General features: G+C 41.2%; 1 protein-coding gene across 2 annotated transcripts in view; it reads left to right on the top strand.

Annotated features, from left to right (window-relative positions):
* Positions 1-18,082, top strand: part of MAP3K5 (mitogen-activated protein kinase kinase kinase 5) — a 286,689-nt gene that overhangs the window by 169,572 nt on the left and 99,035 nt on the right. For both annotated transcript variants that reach the window (XM_082249712.1, XM_082249711.1), the window contains 2 exons: positions 6,375-6,424; positions 11,307-11,402. In XM_082249712.1, the coding sequence (XP_082105838.1) occupies positions 6,375-6,424; positions 11,307-11,402 (146 nt within the window). The remainder of the gene's footprint in view (positions 1-6,374; positions 6,425-11,306; positions 11,403-18,082) is intronic.

Below are 18,082 nucleotides of genomic sequence, written 5' to 3'. Positions count from 1 at the left end.
GAACCTAGCCAAATGCAAAACTAATGAAAAACAGTCGGAAAAGATGAGTAGGGAAAAAATGTTAGTGGCCTCCACTTGTAAAACCATTCCTGTTTTGGAGGTCGCCTCATTGTTGCTCATCAAGTGCACCTATTAATTTAATTAAAGCGGAGTTCCGGGCACAAAATCGGTATTTTTTTTTTGTGCCCCTCCGCTAGCTACACATAACCTGAAAAGGAATTGGATAGTTATTTTTTTTTTTTTTGTACACTCACCTTGTAATCGAAGATCGTAAATACTCACCTCAGGGTGAGTCCTCCTCCAGCGCCGCGGCTCACCCCGTCACTTCCTGCCTCGCGATGATTCCTGGGAGCTGAACGTCATCGCTCCCAGGAATCAATGCGACGGCACCGGCCCCGCACGTCACTTCCGGGCGACGCCGCATTCCCCTGCTAAACAGCTTCTGGGCATGCCCAGAAGCTGTTTAGGAATGCGGCGCCGCACCGGAAGTGATGAGAGGGGCCGGTGCGGCGCATTCTGGGAGAAGAAGATGCGGAAGAAGACACCGAAGAGGACCGCGCCGGCTTCAGCTGCCCACAAGAGAGATGGAAACGCTGTGGAAGAAATTTTCAAAGTAAGTATTTCTTCTTGCAGGTAAGTGCGAACCAGGACAGATCAGAGGCTAGCCATTGTGGAATGTGCTAGCCCTGACTGTCCCGGGGGTATGTTCATCAAAAAATGAGATCTGTGCCCGGAACTCCGCTTTAACACCAAAGCAGCTGAAACTGATTACCAACCCCCTCTGCTACTTAACTAACCAGATCAATATCCCAGGAGTTTAATTGCCTTGATGCTATACTCTGATTAACAAGTGTATTTAAAATGGCTCAGTTAAATTAAGGGACATTAAAGCCACAGTCTTAGATTAGTGAGCATTACTGCTTAGGGATTCTGGTATTGTACTAATAGTTCACAATTCCTAGGGATCCCTTCTCATTTTTCTCTTTCCACACTTATCGTGCTTTAACGTGACTTGTGTAAAGGCAGTCAATTAATTTTAAATGGGTTGTTAACTCATCCAAAAAAGCACATAATGCTTAATTTTTCAACACAGAGCAGCAAAACACGGTATGTGTGGCAGTGCAGATATGTTGTCCACTACTGTATAGTGCATTAGGGTGCCATTCACTATGTTTTAACACCCATTACCACAATGCTACAGTATGAATAGTCCCTTCCATAACCACTTCAATAACAGACCCTTTCACCCCCTTCCTGCCCAGGAAAATTTTCAGCTTTCAGCACTGTCATGTTTTGAATGACAATTGCGCAGTAAAGCAAAACTGTACACATATGACAATTTTTTTACACAAATAGAAATTTCTTTCAGTGGTATTTAATTACCACTGGGGTTTTTATTTTTTTGCTAAATAAATCAAAAAGACAGAAAATCTTGAAAGACAACACATTTTTCTTTTTTTTTCTTTGCAAATAAATAACCTTTCTTCATAAATTTGGGCCAAAATGTATTCTGCTACATTTCTTCAAATCAGTGTACAGTGGGTACGGAAAGTTTTCAGACCCCCTTAAATTTTTCACTCTTTGTTATATTGCAGCCATTTGCTAAAATCATTTAAGTTCATTCTTCTTCCTCATGAATGTACACATAGCACCCCATACTGACAGAAAAACACAGAATTGTTGACATTGTTGCAGATTTATTAAAAAAGAAAAACTGAAATATCACATGGTCCTAAGTATTCAGACCCTTTGCTCAGTATTTAGTAGAAGCCCCCTTTTGATCTAATACAGCCAGGAGTCTTTTTGGGAAAGATGCAACAAGTCTTTCACGCCTGGATTTGGGGATCCTCTGCCATTCCTCCTTGCAGATCCTCTCCAGTTCTGTCAGGTTGGATGGTAAACGTTGGTGGACAGCCATTTTTAGGTCTCTCCAGAGATGCTCAATTGGGTTTAAGTCAGGGCTCTGGCTGGGCCATTCAAGAACAGTCACGGAGTTGTTGTGAAGCCACTCCTTCGTTATTTTAGCTGTGTGCTTAGGGTCATTGTCTTGTTGGAAGGTAAACCTTTGGCCCAGTCTGAGGTCCAGAGCACTCTGGAGAAGGTTTTTGTCCAGGATATCCCTGCACTTGGCCGCATTCATCTTTCCCTCGATTGCAACCAATCGTCCTGTCCCTGCAGCTGAAAAAACCCCCCACAGCATGATGCTACCACCACCATGCTTCATTGTTGGGACTGTATTGGACAGGTGATGAGCAGTGCCTGGTTTTCTCCACACATACCGCTTAGAATTAAGGCCAAAAAGTTCTATTTTGGTCTCATCAGACCAGAGAATCTTATTTCTCACCATCTTGGAGTCCTTCAGGTGTTTTTTAGCAAACTCCATGCGGGCTTTCATGTGTCTTACACTGAGGAGAGGCTTCCGTCGGGCCACTCTGCCATAAAGCCCCGACTGGTGGAGGGCTGCAGTGATGGTTGACTTTCTACAACTTTCTCCCATCTCCTGACTGCATCTCTGGAGCTCAGCCACAGTGATCTTTGGGTTCTTCTTTACCTCTCTCACCAAGGCTCTTCTCCCCCGATAGCTCAGTTTGGCCGGACGGCCAGCTCTAGGAAGGGTTCTGGTCGTCCCAAACGTCTTCCATTTGAGGATTATGGAGGCCACTGTGCTCTTAGGAACCTTAAGTGCAGCAGAAATCTTTTTGTAACCTTGGCCAGATCTGTGCCTTGCCACAATTCTGTCTCTGAGCTCTTCAGGTAGTTCCTTTGACCTCATGATTCTCATTTGCTCTGACATGCATTGTGATCTGGAAGGTCTTATATAGACAGGTGTGTGGCTTTCCTAATCAAGTCCAATCAGTATAATCAAACACAGCTGGACTCAAATGAAGGTGTAGAACCATCTCAAGGATGATCAGAAGAAATGGAAAGCACCTGAGTTAAATATACGAGTGTCACAGCAAAGGGTCTGAATACTTAGGACCATGTGATATTTCAGTTTTTCTTTTTTAATAAATCTGCAACAATGTCAACAATTCTGTGTTTTTCTGTCAGTATGGGGTGCTATGTGTACATTCATGGAGGAAGAAGAATGAACTTAAATGATTTTAGCAAATGGCTGCAATATAACAAAGAGTGAAAAATTTAAGGGGGTCTGAATACTTTCCGTACCCACTGTATATTATTTAGTCTGTAGGAAAGTTAGAGAATCCCCAAATTATGGTATACACAGTGGCAAAAATAATTATTTGATCGCCCGCGGATTTTGTAAGTTTGCCCACTTACAAAAAAATGAAGGGTCTATAATTGTTATCATAGGTGTATTTTAAATGACAGAGACAGAATATCAACCAAAAAAGCAATACAAATGTTATAAACTGAGTTGCAGTTCAGTGAGTCAAATAAGTATTTGATCCCCTACCAACCAACACTAAATCTGGCTCCCACGGACTGGCTACAGTTTGTGCTTATGTGGTACACAGATTAGTCCTGTCAATTTAAGAAGGTACTCCTAATGACAACTCATTATGTGTATAAAAGACACCTGGGCTACAAGACCATCAGCAAGAAGCTTGGTGAGAAGGAGACAACTGTTGGAGTGAATATTCGTAAATGGAAGAAATAAAAAATAATCATTAATCGCCCTCAGTCTGGAGCTCCATGCAAGATTTTGTCTCATGGCGTAAGGATGATCATGAGAAAAGTGAGGGATCAGCTCAGAACTACATGGGAGGAGCTTGTGAATGATCTCAAGGCAATTGGTACCACAGTCACCAAACAAACCATTGGTAACGCAATACGCCGCCATAGGTTTAAATCCTGCAGCACCTGCAAGGTCGTCCTCCTCAAGGAGGTACATATTACAGGCCCGTCTGAGGTTTGCCAATGAACAACTTGCCGTTTTTGGAGGAAGAAAATGCTGGCAATGACCCTAAGAACACCATTTCTACAGTCAAGCATGGGACTTGGGGCTATGCTTTGGGGCTGTTTCGCTGCTAAAGGTACAGGCTGACTTTGCCGCATTGAGAGGCCAATGGACAGAGCCACGTATTGTAAAATCTTGAATTAGAACCTTCTTCTCTCAGTCAGGACACTGAAGATGGGTCATGGATGGGTCTTCCAGTATAAAAACATACTGCCAAGGCAACAAAGAAGTGTTTCAAGAAGCTCATTAAGGTTATGGAGTGGCCTAGCTAGTCTCCAGACCTTAATCCTATAGAAAATGGATGGAGGGAGCTGAAACTTTGAGTTGCCAAGCAACAGCCAAGAAACCTTATGGATTTAGAGAAGATCTGTAAAGAAGAGTGGACCCAAATCCCTCCTAAGATGTGTGCAAACCTGGTCACCAACTACAAGAAACATCTTACCTCTGTGCTTGCCAACAAGGGTTTCTCCACCAAGTATTAAGTCATGGTTTGCTTGCTGATCAGATACTTATTTTACTCACTGAACTGCAACTCAATTTATAACATTTGTATAATGTGGTTTTTTTTATATTTTTTTATTAAAGGCTGACAAATGCTCAAAACTGTAAAAAAATATATTAAAAAATAAAAAAGTTTTTTTTTTAACTATTTTTTAAGTAGCCTTTAGCTTGCATGTGTCAGAGCTGACATAGTGATTGCATGATTGGGAACCATTCTAATTTGTCCCTGCATTTTTTTCCTAAAGTATTTCCCATTGAAATCAATGGGAAAGTATAAAAAGCATTAAAATGTCCTGTTTAAAATAAAGCATTAATGTGACACTGACATATGTTAATTTAAATTGATGTGCATAAATGATGTACATTGATGTGCAATGTAATGTGCACTGCAACGCAATGTTTAAGTTAGACATTAACGTGCATTTCATTGACTTACATTTTGATCTGTTTTCGTTGATTTAATGGGTGATGTTTACCATTCTTTTTATAAATATAGGGTATTATAACTGTGCATGCTGTTTTCTTTTAAATATGTTTTTTTTTTTATGCACATAAAAGCCCCATGCAATACAAACTAGCTTCTATGCAGTGAGAGTTTTTACTACTAAGAGTGCCATTTGTATATCTGCAATTAAAATACCTTGATGTTCATTCTGATCAACAACATTAGTGTACAAAATGCAGTAACCCAAAGCCACCAATCAGATTTAAATTTAAGCCTTGTATACACTGGCATGAATATTTCAATAGGAACCAGCCGACATTCGGCCCGTGTGTACTGCAGCCGATTCGACAGAAGCCAGCCGTTTGGTTGAAGGACATGATCCAAAAAAGGTCTACTGATCGACTCCTGATCCGCGCTCTCAGCCAATGGCTGAGAGTGCTGACCAGAGTGTTCTGGCAGGGGGGCCGTCCCCCTGTCAGAACATAACAACACTAAAAGACAACAAAAAGAAAAGGGCCCACCGACCTAGTGCATTACCACTAAAAGGATGTATTAACATTTTTAAAAGGTATATATTATACTCACAAAGCAATTGTAGATGTCACGCATGTAAACATAATCAACACAAGATCTCCAAGGTAGCCAAGGCACTGCTCAGTGCTGGATAGCATGCAGTGATCTGCATGAGTCTGCTAGGGCTAGGTTGACTCGTTTCGAGGGCGAACCCTCTTTCTCAGAGCCAAAAGGTGCTAATTAATATTTTAATAAATCTTTTTAGTGGTAATGCACGAGGTTGGTGCACCCTTCTCTTGTAGTCTTTTAGTGTGTTTCTGATACCTTTAGTCCTGAGGGGGCAGCAAGACCACAAGCAATACCAACTTAAGTCCACTTGAACATCTATATACATTTTATTCCCCCATCATACACCACTCGAGCGCAGGAGATTTGTTTTAAATTTTGAAGAACATAATAACACAGCAGGGAAGATCGCTGTACTAATGTCAGCACTGCTGGGTTGAAGGAAAAAAACTAGTAGTGTGTACCAGGCTTTGCTGTAGTGAGAACACTTAAATAATAATTATTTGTGGCTGCAAGTAATTACTGCACTATACAACTGCTCATTGCCTGAAAACACAACATTTTAACTATGGATTAGGATTCTGTTTTCTGAATACAGAAAAGATGTATTTCCGTTGACATTAAATTCGCTATGTCAGCACTCTGTATATTCACATTACATTCATTTTATTTCGATCCTAATAATGAATCTCTGTTTTCATTACAATGATATTTAAGATAATTTTCAAATGCCCAAGATGATTGTAGTACTGAGTAAATTTTAAAAGAAAGAAAATAGGTGAGCTTTGATTGCGGCGATGATGGTAGATAATTTGTATCCTAATCCTGTATTAGGACTTGCTTAAAAGCTGTTTAATTGCTTGATTAAATATTAGGATATTGTGATGGTTTACCAAATTTACCTGTTTGTTTTTCTGCATGTTTCAGAAAGGATTTCATGAGTGGAATTTCACTGCATCCTCCATAAGAGGAGTAAGGCAAGTTGTAAATATTATGTTATTTTTCTCTTTTTATGTATTTTTAAATGAAAGGAAACCTATACTGAGGAAGTATAGAGGCTTGTCAATGGCTTCAGCTCTTTCTGAGTCATCCTGTAACAATTATGATTGAAAACATATTTGTCAGTTGCATTCTTTCAAAATAAAAAGTTGATGTCAGAGGCTAGCAGGCTACTAGTATTTTTGAAAGAGTTCCCGATATTTCTTTCTGTACTGGTTTCCTTTAATAAAGTGTTAGAAGGACCAATCATGCAAAGTCGGCTTCGCACCGATAAGGGCGGTGCTATTGCCAGCAATTGGCTCTAATTTGACATGTCAAATCGCATGTCAAAACGGACCAATGTGTACGTGGGCTCAAGCCTATGTCAGCATGGACACATAGGCTAACATGCAGGGGCATTTAAAGGCAGGGAAAAATAAAATGCCAGATGCCTCTAGAAGCAGCTGAAAAAATGCCCAGTGTGCATGAGGCTTTAATTGTGATCTTCAGCAAGTCATAATAATAAAAACAAATAGCATTCACAACATTCCTTATTGCTTTATCATTACTGAAGAAATAGACAAAGGAAGAGCTTAAGGCCCCTTTCACACGGGCGATTTGATCCTCCTTAGTTTTTCAGGTGGACCTGATCGGATGCTCCATGCATCCCTATAAGGCAGTGGGTGTCAGCCGAGATATCTCGGCTGACACCTGCTGCTATCCGATCCTGTCCGTGAAATCCGGATGCATTGAAACCCTATTTTCCATCCGTCTGGAGGTTCGGATGGGATCGGATGAGAACAGACAGGCAGTCCATTTTCATCTGATGTCCCATAGAGGAGAGCAGGGATCTCATAGCTCCATCTCTGCACACAGAGTGGAAATGGAGCTGTCACCCACCTGCTCAGCGGGGATCGGCGGATCGATTCCCCGCTGAGCAGAACAGACTCCGTTGAGCAGTGCGTCCGTGTGAAAGGGGCCTTACTAAAACTGGAAAGTGCAAAATCTGCTGCCGCTTCCAGGTTTAATTGTAAAAGCTTAATTCAACAAGCTGAAGTTAAAAGCTGATTGGCTACCATGCACAGCTGCACCAGATTCTGAGTGCTCGGGTTTTGGTAAAGCTCCCCCATAATCATCACAAGAAAAAGCATGAAGGCCCTTATGGCAGTGTAGCTTCATAGAAAAAAAAATACATGGCAGGGCAGATTCTAGTTTTTCTTAAAGGCAAGTAGCGCAAGTACAAGAATTTACCTTGGTATCGTACTCCTGTGATACCTTGTACAGCAAGACTTGAACACGGAAAGGGAAAGGCAACACTTGGGGCCGTTCAGTGCATAAGTACTGATTAGGAACATGCTAATAAGAGAAGAACAGAGCATTGACTTCATTACTATGCTGCTGAACTTTTGGGGTGTGTTTTTGACCAAGCTCTGCCACTAAAATGGAGGGTAAGAACCTGGCTGCGTTGTTGGGAAGGTGTGTATTAATCACATGGTTGTCTGAACAGTTTTACGAACCCTTGGCAAATAGAAGTGTTCCCATAAATGTATTTAAGCTGTGTATGAGCTGCTTGTCTGTGGTTAGCTACCAGGTCCCAGTTAGATTAGATCAATCCTTTCTAAGTGTTTCCGTTTTGTATATACAGTGGGTGTCGCAGCTGTAGAAGTATCTGATATACTAGCATGTTTTTTGTTAAATCAACATCTTCATCGGTTCTGAGCAAACACTTTCAAGCCTAACCTGAAAAATAAACAATATTCCCATTTATTATTTCAGTTTGGCCGTACCATGGAATAATTATTGTGTACCATAGATGATTATGTTGTTACAGAGAGGTAAACTCTTTGCAAGTGTTTCGGACACCACATTTTTTCTCATCCTGATATACAGCACACATTACATTTGGTGTCTGAATATTGTCTGTTTCAATAATTTCTACCTAGAACATTCCAAAAATGTTTGCCTGAATAGGTTCAAATCCCCATACTGGGGCAGTAGACCGTGTCAGTTGGTTGTAATAGACCACGTGTGACTAGTCTAGTCTACAAGATGTTCCTTGCAGCATTATATGAACATCATTATTTTTTTACACTAATGCATTCTTTACGTTAAGGTTAAAAAACCTTCCAATATTAACCCCCTCCCTCAGATATTTATTTACCTGAGCCCAATCTTGATTTAGCGCTGTGCCCAAGAACAGCAGCTCTAATCTCTCTCTTTTCGCTGGACATGGAGCCAGTAAGGAGGGAGCAGAAGGCAGGGCTGAGCCACGCTACGTGTGTCTATAGACACACACAGCCCGCACAGATAAGAAGGAGCCAAAATCACACAGCCTGCACAGATGAGGAAGAGGAGGTTCAAGGCTGCTCTGTGCAAAACCATTACACAGAGCAGGTAAGCATTGTTTGCTATTTTAATTAAAGAGAAAGTTGCCTTTAGTAACACTTTAATTTTCCATTCTGGCGTGAGTGTACCTTTAACCCCTTCATGACGGAAGGTAAAAGAAATCTTGTTACCTGAATGCAGTTTTGAACTTTTGCGATGTATTAGTAAAGCTGTGCATGTCATTACATCTACTTTGGGGTGGGGTCTATTTATAAATAAAATTGGCTTTGCGAATGTCTCATCACTTGCACAAATGTAGGGTCATTGTAATGGCAAGAAGCTGTCAAATTTAGCAGTGGTAGTAATGCCACTGCTAAATGTTTCACTTTACTCTGCTGTTGGAGCTTTGCTCACCAAACATACATTCGTTTTTACCATTGACACAGGAATCTCAATAGAATATAGACAGTGTTGAGGCCTTCACTCCAACCATGTTCAAAATATTTTGTTGAAAGAATGCTCGTTGATTTTCTAATAGTTAGTGGGGTCAAGTCAACAATCATTTTCAACAACAGATTTAAAGAAGCAGAATGGAAATTTTTTCTGGAACAAATAAATCTCTAACATGATATGTGGTTTTCATTCAGAAAATTAAAAAAAAATCATTCCAAAATCAACTGTTAAAAGCAAACAAAATTTTGAAGTACTTTCCAATGACATTCGCCCTGTCATCAAATGTATTAATAATTTTTGTATTCGTACAAATACTCATACTAGTGTATAGCCAGCTTTAGGCTGTTTTCTCTGTTAGTGAATGTTCTTTAACTCCAGTATTCAAATGTTCTAATGGCTACTTTTCTCTTAGGATTGAATGGTATTGAATGTTACAACATTCCCTAACATTCAATCCTTCAAATACGCGGAAATTAGAAACTGATATTACAAATATTACTATTATTATTTGTTATTTTTGCACGAACGATGAGACATTTCCACAGTGGATTTTTATAAATAGACCGCCTGGTTTATACAGGTGAATTATACCTTGTTTTCTTCAGGTGGTAAATGGAAAGGGAAACTGGTCCAAAAGATATATATATTTTTTTATATTATACACAGGCTGGGTTCACACTAATGCGGTGTGGGAAACACAGTGATTCCTGTGTGTTTCCCACACTGCATCAAAATTAGAATGTTCACACTGCGCTATGCAAACCGCTGCGGGTGTCAATAAAAAGTTAATGACACTCCCGAATCGGTTCGCAGAACGCAGTGCAAACTGTGGAATCGCATGAAATCAGATGCGATGCAAAACTGTATGGCTGAATTTGAACTTCACAGACATCGCATGTGATGTGCACAGGAATGCGGTGCAAATCACATGCAATGTCTGCAATCGCAGCATTGTTAACCTAACCTTAACCTGATAAGAGGCTCCCCTGACTAAAAGCTAAATGTAAACAAAGGGGGCGTGGACAATGGTGGTGAGGGTGGAGCCTAATGGGGAACTGAGAGACTAGTCCCCCATCAGGTCTGTTTAACTTTTGATTGACAGCGCATGGCAGCGGGTGGATTTGAAAGCCACTATTGGAGTCGATTTAGTCATTGCCATGTGTTGCCAATCAGCAGCCAGGTAAACTTGATAAAAAACTAGTCTCTCAGTTCCCCATCAGGTTCAGCTCACCCCTACTACAAAACTCTATGGCTATGCGCCTTTCAGTATGATGGGCTCGGTGGCCAAGGAGGGAGGTAGCATCCTGAGGAACTTCTGTAGCAGGCTCTGATTAATTCAAGTACCTGTCTGTGACAAGTACATGAATCAGCCGCAAGAACCAACACTTTCAGTGTAGGGCCCAATGGAATTCTAAATTCCCCCCATTGTCGAAATATTGGATTAATTTACTAAAATAATACAGTCAATCCACAAGTAAAAAGCTTAATTGTTTACATTGAAAAGTGTATATTCACTTTGCTAAGTAATTGATAGGAAATAAGGTGCACCTGTATTTTCTTTAAAAACCCGGTTATGTGTCAGGAAAATAGTAGCTGATCAGTTAATTGGAGCGAACAGAGCTCAGCTTACTTACTAAGCTTACTGAACACTGGCCTTGCTAAGTGAACAGCATCTTTTCTATTTGTTGTGAAAAGAGCATTTGCCTTATAAGCCCCCAGTTCACAGCGGTGCAATCTGTCATGCAATTCGACAGGTCCAAATCACATGACAAGTCCCACTCTATTGTCTATGGAAACGTTCAAATCAGTGTGACTCCGACTTTGCGGTGCAGCGCCGATTTTAAGAAAAAAAAAAAAAGGTTCCTGCACAATTTTTTTGCTATTTCAGGTGCAACTTGCATGGACATCTCTGCAGAAGTCGCACAAATGTCAACCAAGTTGCGCCTGAAGACGCACTGACCTGCAGCTTTGAAATCATGCGCCTTCAAGTGAAGACGCACAATTTCAGAGTCGGATTCAGTGTGTGAACGGGGCCTAATGGATTTTGTATTGTAAAGTAACACATGTAAATACCGTATTGTCTATTTTCTTTTTTTATTGCAGCATTTCAAAGTTTGAAGAAAGGTGCTGTTTTCTGTATGTGCTCCACAATTCAGATGACTTCCAGATCTACTTCTGCACAGAGTTTCATTGTAAAAAGTATGTATACTTGTATAAACCATGAGGAACCATCTGTGTTTTCCGTGTGTTATCTTGGCTTTTCAATAAGGAAAATGAAACATAACACAATTGTACAAGGATTATATCATGTACAATTTCCCTTTTATTGTGTACTATATATTTTTTCTAACAAGGTTCCTTAGGCCCCTTTAACGTGGGCGATCCGATCCGATCCGCCTGTCAGTTTTTCAGACAGACTGGATCAGATGCTCCATGCATCCCTATGGGGCAGCGGGTGTCAGCGGAGACATCTCTGCTGACACCCCGCTGCAATCCGATCCGATCCTGTTCGTGAAATCCGGACGGATGGAAACCCTATTTTCCATCCGTCTGGAGGATAGGATTGGATGGGATCGGATGAGAACGGACAGGCGGTTCGTTCTCATCTGATCTCCCATAGAGGACACCGGGAATCTGACAGCTCCATCTACGCACAGAGAGCGGAGACGGAGCTGTCATCCGCCTGCTCAGCAGGGATCGGCGGATCGATCCCCCGCTGAGCAGAGCGGTCTCCGTCGCCGTGTGAAAGGACCCTAAGTGTTCACCACAAAACACACCATAATAGACATTGGCATATTCAGATTTTAATAACCACATCAACACTTATATTCAGGACAGGTGTATCCCAGAGCAAAAGATGTGCATCAAACCAAAAGGTGTGCAAAGTCTTATAGCTTGTTTTCTTTAAAAATCAGCCACAACCTGAGTGGAAAAGTCTGTGTCCTGTCAGGATGCTACAGAGTCGGTCCTTTGTTCTCTGTTTTAATTCTCTGTAGAAGCAGTGGTCTCTATGCAAAGGTCCGACATGCCTTCTCCTCAGCCACAGCCAGTGCTTTTAAATAAGCAGGAAGCATGAGCTTTGCTGATTAAAGAGCTATAGGTCTAACTCAGTAGAGGGCATGTGGGACCTCTGCAGTGAGACCACTGCTTTCACACAGAAAGCATGGGTCCCACACTGCAGCTGCTGGAAGAGAACGGGATTTGATTTCTTTTTAACAAAAACAAACTGTAACACATTGAACCCCCTTTGTTTTGGTAAACAAAATTACCCCCTTGGTATGTGGGATTATAAAGGCAACCACTAACCAAAATATATAAAAATATACATTTTATTTGTTCCATATAAAAATTGCGTGTCGCATAATAGTTGTATACAGACATACAAACACAGTAACAGTCCTAAAAAATCACGGCTATGAAAATTGTCTTATTAAAAAATGTTACAGCCTCATTCTTGAAGGTGAAAAAACAAAGATTAAACCCGCTTTAACCCTAAAACTAAACATAAGTGTCAATAAAAAATGAGTGTCAATAAACAATGTTGCAGCTGCTGTTCGCCAAGTAAATACTCAGATAGAATGTAGGTAATCAATTAACACAGCGCTAGCATAAATGAATAAAATAATAAACTTCCTCATGTGACACAAAGTAATATAAACAATAACAATATATATATATATATATATATATATATATATATATATATATATATAAATGTCCAAAAATTGTAGAATTAATTTTTTTTTTTTAAACTCTAAGAAAGTGTCCAAATATGTAATCGGTGATAAAGTGCTCCAGTGCAGATCAAACACACGTGCTTCAAGTGGTGGTGACCCCTCCAGGACCCCTACTCACCAGAACATGTGGACCCTGTGAGGGTCTAATGAGCTTGTGGACACTTAGATGTAAAAGACACCAAGGCTTCTCCTCAGGAATCAGGAGCTGGATGGACCTTCCCAACCATGAGTAATTCTAGATTTCCTCCAGACAGCGTTGCCAAGAAAGAAAGGGGACCAGGGATAGTGAAGCCCATTGGGGAGTTTTAATAAATTAAAGCCAAAAACATACTCACATAATAAAAGAATAAAGGAGCGAGGTAAATACAGTAAGAGCCGGGAGAAAACGCCCTATTGGGAGGGTGAAACACGTTAATTCCGGTACAGCACCCAAGCTATCGTCACTTCCAGTTTACTTACCGAACAGCCATGGAACGCACGCTGCCAGCAGCGCTCCCGGCTCTTACTGTATTTACCTTGCTCCTTTATTCTTTTATTATGTGAGTATGTTTTTGGCTTTAATTTAATAAAACTCCCCAAAAAACAGGCTTCACTATCCCTGGTCCCCTTTCTTTCTTGGCAACGCTGTCTGGAGGAAATCTGGAGGAAATTTAGGATTACTCATGGTTGGGAAGGTCTATCCAGCCCCTGATTCCTGAGGAGAAGCCTTGGTGTCTTTTACATCTATAGCCCCGTACACACGTACTGATCGTCGGCCGAACGAGCGGCCGTCTTTTGTCCAGGGCTGTCGTGTCTGTTGAAAACTGCAAAAGACTGCACACGAATTTTGTCGGCCAACAACAGCTGACTGGAGAAGTGATGTCATGTGATAGTTAACTTTCCTTGTCTTTTTTCTTTTCTGAGCATGCCCAGTCTTGCTAATCTGCTGTCTGTCGGCCGAAATCTGTACTGACTGGCGAACAATCGGTCGTTCTGGTGTTGGCCAACAAAAATCTTAATGCCTGCACGTCAGATTCTGTTCGGCCGAAAATGCGCTGTTGGAAGCATCATACTAACAAGCCTACAATCGGCGATCGGTCGTCGGCCGAATATTTACGGCCGACAATTGGTACGTGTGTATGGGGCTTAAGTGTCCACAAGCTCATTAGACCCTCACAGGGTCCACATCTTCTGGTGAGTAGGGGTCCTGGAGGGGTCACCACCACTTGAAGCACGTGTGTTTGATCTGCACTGGAGCACTTTATCACCGATTACATATTTAGACACTTTCTTAGAGTTTTTTTTTAAAAAAAATTTATTCTACAATTTTTTGGACATTTATATATATATATATTGTTATTGTTTATATTACTTTGTGTCACATGAGGAAGTTTATTATTTTATTCATATATGCTAGCGCTGTGTTAATTACATAGTTACATAGTTACATAGTTACATAGTAGGCGAGGTTGAATAAAGACAATAGTCCATCCAGTTCAACCTGTGTAGGTGTGTGTGGCTGTACTCATCTCACATACCCCTGAATGTTCTGATCCTTGAGATGTAAGTCTAAGAGTCTTTTGAAAGCCACCATACTACCCGCAGAAACCACCTCTTGTGGTAGAGAATTCCACAATCTTGTAGCCTTAACAGTAAAGAACCCCCCACGTTGCCTGTGATTAAAACGCTTCTCCTCTAATCGCATTGTATGCCCTTGAGTCCTCATGGAATCCCTTCGACTGAACAGCTTTTTTTCTAAGCTGGGATCCCCATTAAGATATTTATAAATTGCTATCATGTCCCCCCTCAGACGTCTCTTCTCCAGGGAGAATAAATCAAGCGATTGTAGACGCTCTTCATAGTCAAGGTCCTCCAATCCCCTAATTAGTTTAGTTGCCCTTCTCTGGACTCTCTCCAGCTCCAACATATCCCTCCTGAGGACTGGCGACCAGAACTGGACAGAATACTCCAGATGCGGTCGGACCAGAGTTTTATAAAGTGGAAGGATTATAGTCTTATCTCTGGAATACATCCCTTTCTTTATGCATGCTAATATTCTGCTGGCTTTGGCAGCTGCCGCTTGACATTGCATGCTGTTGCCTAATCTATCATCAACCAAGACTCCCAGATCCTTCTCCATTTTTGATTCCCCCAAGGGTTCCCCTCCTAACGTGTATTGTGTTTTTATGTTTTTAGTCCCCAAGTGCAAAACCTTACACTTCTCCACGTTAAACCTCATTTGCCATGTCCTTGCCCACTCTGTAATTTTGTCCAGGTCATTCTGTAGGATATCTGCTTCATGCTGTGCAGTTATTGCCCTGCCCAATTTTGTGTCATCTGCAAAAACTGATATTGAACTACTGATCCCGTCCTCAATGCTGTTTATGAATAAATTGAACAAGGTTGGTCCCAGGACTGAGCCCTGGGGCACCCCGCTTACAACCTCAGACCAGTCTGAGTATGCGCTGTTTATTACCACCCTTTGGACACGCCCTTTAAGCCAGTTCCGTATCCAAGAGCAAACCCTGCTTTCGATACCTGCAGACCTTATTTTATAAATTAAGCGCTTGTGGGGAACTGTATCAAACGCCTTAGCGAAATCCAAGTACACCACATCCACTGGTCTGCCCCTATCTAGCTCACAGCTCACCTCCTCGTAGAATGCTAAGAGATTGGTTTGACAAGAACGCCCATTTGTAAACCCGTGCTGATTACTGCTGATGATGTTGTTGTCTTTAGCAAACTCTACGATATAGTCCCTTATCATCCCCTCCAGAAGTTTACATACTATTGATGTCAAACTGACAGGCCTATAATTTCCCGGGATATGCCTCTGGCCCTTTTTGAATATCGGAATCACGTTAGCTTTCTTCCAATCCCCTGGTACATCCCCTGTCCTAATACTGTCAGCAAAGATCAGGAACAGTGGTCTGGATATAACCTTACTGAGTTCCTTGAGTACTCTCGGATGTACGCCATCCGGGCCTGGTGATTTGTTTGTGTTAAGTTTATCCAGCCTTTCCCTGATTTCACCCTCTGTTAGCCATAGTGGCAAATCCTGTGTATTACTACTAACCATACCGTCATGGTCAGTGTACCCCTCCGTTTCCTGTGTAAAGACTGACGAGAAAAAAGCATTCAGCACGGTTGCTTTTTCAGTGTCCTCTGTAACCATCCCCCCATCATCGCTAATTATGTGTGCAATATGCTCTGCCCTAGTTTTTTTGCTGTTGATATATTTAAAGAATTTCTTTGGGTTTTTTTTACTATCCTCCGCTATTTGTCTCTCAAAGTTGATTTTAGCCATTTTGATTTTGTGTTTACTTTTCTTATTTGCCTCCTTGTATAGCTCGAAAGCCAATACAGTGCCCTCTGATTTATATTTCTTGAAGGCCATTTTTTTTTCCCTAATACGTTTTTTAACGTTACGGTTTAGCCAGCCAGGTTTGGCTTTGTCTCTTCTAAATTTATTTCCCATAGGAATGCACTGCAAGATGCCTTTGCCTAATATGTTCCTAAAGCATTCCCATTTTTCCTCTGTGGTCAGGGATCCCAGGGTTTGGTCCCAGTTTACCCTTTCCATCAATGAGTACAATTTTGGAAAGTTTGCCCTTCTGAAGTTTAGGGTTCTTATGTTCCCCACTTGCCTTGTTATATTGTTATTTATACTAAATGTGATCATCCTGTGATCGCTAGAGCCCAGGTTGTCCTGAACTACTACCTCCGAGATTATGTCTGGGTCATTAGTGATCAATAGATCCAGGACTGCATTTTCTCTAGTCGGAGAATCCACCAACTGTGACATGTAATTATCCAGTAAGGTTTCTGTGAATAGACGGGCCTTCTGTGAGTGTGCAGTCCCCTCTTCCCAGTCAATGTCAGGATAATTGAAGTCCCCCAATATGATGACTGATCCCAATTTTGCCACTTTACTCATTAGTGCTAAAAATTCCAGCTCTACCTCCTCCCCTTGGTTAGGTGGCCTGTAGCAAACCCCCACAATTACTTTCCCCTTTTCTCCTTCCCTATGGAGTTCAACCCACACAGATTCTAACTCCATGCTCATCCCATCCGTAATGTCACTCCTTTCTATCACCTTTATATTGTTCTTGACATAGAGACATACCCCTCCCCCTCTTTTTGTAATTGATTACCTTCATTCTTGAAGGTATGTGCTCCCCAAGTAACTGACACATTTCAGGTGACCACCACCTTTCTTCAGGGGTATAGGAAATAGAGGTTACAAGGTTCCCTATGTTTGTAACAAGAAAAAGGAACTTAAGTTATTATAATCATTATATTCCATTCAGTAAATAGCAAACATTTTACATCAAATAGTAACTATTATGGTACATACCAAAAATGAGGATATTTTATGATAAAGAAAAAGGCCATGTATGTTAAAAACCAAAGAAAAAATCTATGGTGGACATGCCAGGATAATATGATGATAACATGTAGTGGTCTGTGGTGAAGACATCTCAGCCATGGGCTTTAAACAAACAGGCAATAGGTCCTGCTATGCAGAGATTTTTCTTAGACCCCTCACTTATTATAGTCAAACCTAATTATGTGCACATTTAAAGCCGGTTCACATTGGTGTGATGCCGAAAACCTGTGAATCCACCTGACTCGCAGGCAGTTCACACTGCCATATATGAGCTGCTGAAGTTAACGACACCCCCAGATTAGTTTGCATATCGCAGTGCGAACTGTCAATTCGGACAGGTATCGGATCGCATAGGTGTGAATACAGTGCCTTGCAAAAGTATACGGCCCCCTTGATCTTTTCGACCTTTTGCCACATTTCAGGCTTCAAACATAAAGATATAAAACTGTTATTTTTTGGGAAGAATCAACAACAAGTGGGACACAATCATGAAGTGGAACGAAATTTATTGGATATTTCAAACTTTTTTAACAAATAAAAAACTGAAAAATTGGGCGTGCAAAATTATTCAGCCCCTTTACTTTCAGTGCAGCAAACTCTCTCCAGAAGTTCAGTGAGGATCTCTGAATGATCCAATTATGACCTAAATGACTAAATAGAATCCACCTGTGTGTAATCAAGTCTCCATATAAATGCACCTGCACTGTGATAGTCTCAGAGGTTCGTTTAAAGCGCAGAGTGCATCATGAAGAACAAGGAACACACCAGGCAGG

Source organism: Pelophylax lessonae, assembly GCF_965119305.1.
Source record: "Pelophylax lessonae genome assembly, chromosome: 3".
Taxonomy (NCBI): Eukaryota; Metazoa; Chordata; class Amphibia; order Anura; family Ranidae; genus Pelophylax; species Pelophylax lessonae.
This window is presented reverse-complemented; position numbering and strand designations above follow the sequence as displayed.